The following is a 7,169-nucleotide window of genomic DNA, read 5'->3' on the forward strand; positions in this document are numbered from 1 at the left end:
TATTTATTATTACATATATATAAATAATTCTAATGCATTTATATAATGTAATTATTATTATTATTTTTTATTTAATTAATAATATTTGAATTTCAAAATAATTTAAATTGTATTTTTTTTTTATAATTAAATTTATTTTTTGAATATTTAATTATAAAATTGCTGTATAGTAAGTAAGATGATTATAATTATAAAATTATAAAAAAGATATTTTCTATTAGATTAAAATTAAATTTTTGATATTTTTTTAATAATATTAGTGTCTAATGCTAATTATTTAAATAAAGTATTTGAAATAAATATAAATATGTACTTTAATTTTATTTTTTCCTTAAAATAATATTTATATTAATTCTAAATGAAAACAAAATTAAAATATTTTAAAGATTTAGCTAAAATTTTAATTTAATTGTATAATTTTAAATAGAAACTTTTAATAAATAAGATTATATCAGCAAACTAAAATTAATATAAATGTAATTAGATAACTTTTAGTATTTATTATTATAAATAGAACTGTTAAATAAATAAAATGACTAATTACAATTTAAATTAAAAGTTTTCACTTTTAATAATTTTATAAAAGGACATTTAAATGCATACTTAAAAAAGAAGAAGAATTATATAAATCTAAAGCATATTAACCATTCAAAAAAAAATATAAATATTAATAATTAAAAATAATATATTGAAGATGAAAATTACAAAAATTAAAATATAAAAAAAAAACTAAAGTTAATTATTTCTCATAAGAAAAATTAATATAAATTACCCTATATTTATTTAAAATTCTTAATAAAAATATAATTTTATAAAGGAAAAATTGAATTTTAAAGTATTTTTATATTTTTAATTTGATTTATAGGTTTAAGTATTAATACTTAAGACAATTTTGAGACTTTTTTAACTTTGAAAAAAAAAAAAAAAAAAAAAAACTTTACATACTGAAAGTAATGTGTATTGTAAAAGATTTAAAGGATAAAAGAAGTTATTATATTTAATTTAGACAAGAGTAAATAATAATTATTATTTTTAAAAAAATATTTTTAATATAAAGATTGTATACTATACTTTTTAATGTTGCTATCTTTGGGAAATTTAATAATATTTTAATAGGTGATTAATGATTAAATGATCGGGGAAAGATGTTAAAAATAATTTTGTTTCTTTTTTGGCTAAAAATAAATAAATAGAGGTGGGGGGGAGTATCTTAGAATATACACTATTGATGATTTTTTTTAAAAAATGCTTTAAAAATATAGGAATTTAATAAAAGTTAATTTCTATATGTTTAAAATAGTATTATTATTATTAAACTTTTTAACAAAGGACATAAGCTGTTGGCCTTTATTTAGAGAATTATGGATTATAAAAATTTTTAATAATTTATAGAAAATACAAAAACTATAAGATATTTGCTTATATATATATAAATATGTAATTTAATATTATTATTTTTATATATAATATAAAAAATATTTTTTTTTTAATTATATATATATATATTTATATATTTATTTATTTATATATATAATAACTTATAAATTTATTTTTATTAAAATTAAAGATTTAAAAATAATTTTGAAATTTAAAATATTATAATAATTTCTTTAAAATATATTAAAAACTAATATTTTTCCGCCCAAATAAAGAAAAAGAAAACTCAATATAAAAATACAAAAAAATAAAATATTTCTAATAAAGATAAATATAAATAAAAATACCTTTTTTAAAAATATAAAATAAAAATGGATATATAATTTAATGATCTTGATTTTATGGATATATGTGAACTTTATCCTTTTATAGGATAATTTAAATTTAAAGCCCGTGTAACTAAAAAATAAAACATGAGAAACTTCCAAAGTCAAAAAAAACAAATGGCTAAGGTGGAGTATTATTCAGTATAGATGTAATAGATATAAAAGATGAAGAAATGACTATCACATTTTTTGAAAATGAAGCCAAAAAATATTACGATTTAATCAAATAAGGAAACACTTACATTTTTTAAAATGGAAAGATATAAATAAACACGAACTAATAATAGTAAATATGAACATTTTTTTATATAAATATATATATATTTCATACATAAATCAAAAAAAAGTAATAAAGGATCAAATTAAATGACAGCAAATAAAGAAACTTAAGTATTTCCAATAGTAGAAGATGAAAGAATAACCTAAGTAAAAATCCAAAGATAGCTTTTAAAATAAGTCCAATTAATGAACAAAGGAGATTAAATAGATTTAATTTGTATGATAAAATCTCAAGAAAGAAAAATTATCACGACTTAAACTAAAGAATAAAAAATCAAAAAAGATTTCTTTATTTTCGATGAATCTGGGATTGAAATTGAATTCTAAATATGGGGAGAAGATGCTGACTAATAAAATTATAATAATGGGGATATTTTATTAATTAAAAGTGCAAGAATAGGTGAATATAACTAAAATAAATTCCTCCAAAATACATATAGTACTTAAATATTAGCAAATCCGAACCCCATTCATTATAAAGAAGTGAGCGATTTAAAAAATACACCTAAAATTACGAAAGTAGTGAATTAATAAACATATCTTAAGCAAAATATACTGAAAGTAAATAAAACAATATATTATCAATAGAAAAAAATATCTAACAACTAAACGATAAAATAAATATGGCTAAAGCAAATGATGAAATAAATGATCAGTTTAAGATTTGGACTGAATTTAGAGGATATATTATTCGTGTAAAAGAATCTCCTTTGTACTATAATTCATGCACTAAATGTTAAAAAAAAGTAGTCTAAGATGGAGAATAGTGGTATTGCTAAAGCTGTGCTTAACACTTTTAAAATACTGAATCGAAATATATTGCTACTTTCCTTATTGCAGATTCAAGTGCATAAATATGGGTAAATGCTTATGATGATGTTTGTAAATAAATACTTGGTAATTAAAATAATATATATATATATATATATATATATATATATATATATATATATATAAATTTATATTTATATTTATATATATATAAATTTTTATTTTTATATTTGTATTTTTATTCTTTATTTTTTAGGTTGTTCAGCTAATGAATTTAGAATACTTGATAGTAATAATGATGTGGATGGAAAAAAGAAATTACTTAATTAAACTTAGTTTAATGAATTTAGGTATTTATTACTTACGAAAGCTGAAAATAATTAAGGAGTATTCAGAGATAAAACTTTTATTTAGAAAATTAAATTGTTTAATCCAGTTTATGAATCAAAGAAGTTTATTAATATGATTAATAGATATGAGGAAAAGATTTGAGTTTTTTGTTATAAAAATAAATATTATAATAATTTTTGTTTTATTTTATATATATATTTATTATTAATTCATATATATTATATTTACAGATAAAATATAAAAATATATTGTAATTTATATATATTAAAAATAATATCCTAATTTTTTTTTATTTTATAATTTATTTAAATTAATTATTATTTTATTTTATTTTTATTGAATATTTATGTATGTACACTTTATAAATTTATAAAATAAAATAATGTTTTCCTTATATTTATTGTTATGGAGGGAGGGTGGAAAACAATAAAAAACATTAATTATTTGTTTTTATTAAATTATAATATTATTGTTATAATTAAAATGAAATTTTAACTATATTAAATAATAATACTAACCCTTCTTGATTAAACATCAAGTGAGTTTTTTTTTTTTTTTTTTTCACTTAATTTGTGCTTCCTTTATTTTTATAAGGCTTTATCGAATTTATTTGTGAGTAAAAACTAAAAAACTTTCAAACAATTAAAATAATATATATTTATTTTTTTATTTTTCTCATTAATTAATTTAAAGTGTTCAGTATTTTACTTTCTTAAGGCTTAATCATAAAGAGTTTTGTATTAAATATTGTATATTTTATTTTTTGTATTTCATATAATTAAAATTTTTTAGTTCTAATTTATTTAAGTATTTTTTAGTATCATTAAAATTATTAAAAATTCCCAGTCTTTATAGATATTAGTCTATATAAAAAAAGGCCTTTTATTCTAAAAAATAATTAATATAAAAGCATAACAAAATTTATAAATTTATTTAGTATATTTGATTTTCAATTTGTCAATTATATAAGGCAGTTTATTTATTATTTAAATTCCTTTTCGTAAAATTCTGGTTTTAATAAAAATAAAAATTTATATGATTATTTTATTTATATTTATTATTAATATTAAATAATTTTTCTTTATTGTCCTTACACTCTTACACTGATTTTATTCATTCAATATGTGTTATGTTCTTTTTTAATTTTAAATAATAGTTAATTGAATATACAAGTCTAAATTGTATATTTTTAATAGTATATTTTAATATTTTATTTAAAATAAATTTTTAAATCCAAATAAAATTAATAGATAATTATTTTTATATAAAAGAAATTTATAATCTAATTTTTTATTTTTCATTTTTAGAGTTTTTATTTCATCAATTGAATATTATATCGATTTAAAGTGTTAAAAATAAACTTTTGGTTTATTTTTTATTAAAATATTCATTTATAAAATAAAATTAAACATTATTAAGTATATATTTGCTTATTTTATTAAAGATAATTTCCTTAATTAATATTATAAAATATAAATAAATTTTATTTTATATATATAATCTTATTTTAATTTTAGGCTATTTATTAAATATGAATAAAAGTTATATATATATATATAAAATTTCATATATATAAATATAATAATATATTTATTTATATTTATTAATATTTATATAATATATTTATATATATATATAACTTTTTTAATAAATAATTAATAAATATATATCTTATTTTTTTTTGTTTTTTTTATATAAAACAATTAATAAATTAATTTATCAAAAAAAAAAAAAATATTCTTTAAAAATTAATAAAAATGAAATTAGTTAGATTTTTGATGAAATTAAAAAATTAAACTGTTACTATTGAACTAAAAAATGGAACTTAAATTACAGGTTCTATTATAGGCGTAGATATTAGAATGAATACACATTTATCGAAAGTTAAACTTACCATAAAAGGAAAAAATCCAGTTAGTTTAGATCATTTAACCATAAGAGGAAATAATATTAGATACTTTTTATTACCTGAAGCATTACCAATAGACACTTTATTAGTAGATGAACCCCCTAAAGTACAAAAGCGTTAATAAAATTAAAAAGATGCAAAAAAACCTAAAAAAGCTAAAAAAGCTCCTGCAAGAAGATGAAATCGTTTAATAATAATTTTATTTTTTTATTTAAAATTTTGTTTATGTATTTTGCAAGATAAATAATTTTCAATAAATAAATAAAAAGTATGTTATATGCGTTTTTATTATTTATAATGTAATTTTCTTTATTTTTTTAAAAAAATATATATATAAAAAAATTTTTTTTGGTTGTTTGAATTTTTCTTATTTATTTTTATCTAGACAATATTTTGTTTTGTTTTTTTTTTTAAATAATATATATAATTTTTTTATATATAAATAAAAATACTAAAAACTTAAATTTTTAGTTAATATATTTCGATTTGTTTTGTTTTAATTTACTTTTATTTAAAAAACTGCCAATTAAATAATAAAATAAAAATTAAATAATTTTTGTTATAATAAATGTTAATGTTTTAAAACGATAATCTAAATAATTCATCATCTAAATATAAAAGATATAAAAGTCAAATAGATAAGAAAATAGTATTACCAGCCATAGTAATTAAAATTTAATTATAATTTAAATATTATTTATTAAAGAAAGTAGGAAATTTCGCATCAACAGAATCAAATAATAATGAAATAAATCAATAATAATATTTATAACAATAAAATTTTAAATCTATAACATAACCAACTAATATAGGATAATTAAAAACTACTAATTCTAGGTTTTATTTTTTATTTAAATAATAAAAAAAATAAAAAAACTTATAAAAATAGAGAGAATTTAGGAGTTTCTTCATTTTAAAGTTTAGCCCCATTAAAATCTTAAAGTAATAATTTTAGTAAATAAATAGAAAATAATATTAGTTAATTATAAACAAATTAAAGGTTTAATTTCTTAAAATAAATATAATCACACTATATATATATATATATATATTTAATAGAATTAATGATTTAGAAAGTATGTTTATTAATTTTAAAGGAGATATTGAAAGAAGGGTAAATTAGATTTTGGAAGAGACTCCAAATAGATTTATTTAAAATTTTAAAAGAATAGAAGATAAAGAATCAAGTCTTTGGAAATAAAACATATAAAAACAAAATATAATAAACGATTAATATTAAATAATAAAAGATACGATGAGAAAAAGTAATGATTAAAATAATTAAATTATATTAGAAATGTAGAGAAAAATAGAAGAACTTAATTATGAAAATTAAAAACTTTAAAAAAACTAAGAATAAATTTAAGTTATTTTTTTTTTATTTCTAATAAATAAAAAAAAATTAAGGTTTTAATACAAAATATACCTTTATAAAATAATAAAAATGAACTAAAAAATAAATATGATTTTTAATATAATTAAATGGGTTTATTAAAAGAATAGATTTTATAAGAATTAAAAGCTAGGGAAAATCAATATAATAATTTATAATAAAATTATATTGAAATTAATCAAAAACTTATTTAATAAGAAAAAGAGTTTTATTAAAAACTTTAAAAATCATAAGAAAATGTACTAGAGGAAGCAACAATACACAAAAAATAAATTAAATAACTTGAAGAGTACTTTTTATTTTATATATATAAAAAATTTATATTATATTGTTTAGTGTTAAAATGGAAAAACTACTAGGAGAAAATGATTATTTGAAAAATTTAATTTAGTAAATAGAAAGGAGAATAGAAATTGAAATGGAAAAAAGACTAAGATTAGAATTCGAAAATAAATAAAATTTAGAATAAAAAATGTTTAATTTAAAAGATGAAATAGTATATTTTTTATTTAATTTGTTTTAAAAATACCTATATATTAGAGAAATGATGAAATATAAATAATATAAGGAGAATAAAAATTTATTAAATAATTACATGAAAGTATTAATACGATAAATTAAATAGTGAAATTCAATAAAGAAGAAATGGAAGCTAATTTAGCTTAAACTTAAACATTATTTTCTGAAAATATAAAAAGTTATA

At 15.3% G+C, this 7,169-nt stretch overlaps 1 protein-coding gene across 1 annotated transcript, besides 14 other annotated features; it reads left to right on the forward strand. All coding sequences in view use genetic code 6, as the record gives it.

Moving 5' to 3' along the window:
* Window positions 1–1,444: 1,444 nt before the first annotated feature.
* Window positions 1,445–1,503: a microsatellite.
* Window positions 1,486–1,552: a microsatellite.
* Window positions 1,491–1,530: a microsatellite.
* Window positions 1,491–1,543: a microsatellite.
* Window positions 1,496–1,530: a microsatellite.
* Window positions 1,553–2,951: 1,399 nt separating the features above from the next.
* Window positions 2,952–3,026: a microsatellite.
* Window positions 3,019–3,062: a microsatellite.
* Window positions 3,028–3,066: a microsatellite.
* A 379-nt stretch (window positions 3,067–3,445) lies between these two features.
* Window positions 3,446–3,502: a microsatellite.
* A 1,073-nt stretch (window positions 3,503–4,575) lies between these two features.
* Window positions 4,576–4,620: a microsatellite.
* A 14-nt stretch (window positions 4,621–4,634) lies between these two features.
* Window positions 4,635–4,674: a microsatellite.
* A 25-nt stretch (window positions 4,675–4,699) lies between these two features.
* Window positions 4,700–4,746: a microsatellite.
* Window positions 4,708–4,802: a microsatellite.
* A 99-nt stretch (window positions 4,803–4,901) lies between these two features.
* On the forward strand, window positions 4,902–5,329 carry IMG5_114500 (small nuclear ribonucleoprotein sm d1, putative). Its single transcript, XM_004034717.1, has one exon. It carries the CDS (start codon window positions 4,922–4,924, stop codon window positions 5,252–5,254), a length of 333 nt encoding a protein of 110 aa, XP_004034765.1. The 5' UTR covers window positions 4,902–4,921; the 3' UTR covers window positions 5,255–5,329.
* Window positions 5,330–7,165: 1,836 nt separating this feature from the next.
* Window positions 7,166–7,169: part of a microsatellite that runs on past the window's edge.

Source organism: Ichthyophthirius multifiliis (genome assembly GCF_000220395.1).
Source record: "Ichthyophthirius multifiliis unplaced genomic scaffold scaff_1120509250934, whole genome shotgun sequence".
Lineage (NCBI taxonomy): Eukaryota > Ciliophora > Oligohymenophorea > Hymenostomatida > Ichthyophthirius > Ichthyophthirius multifiliis.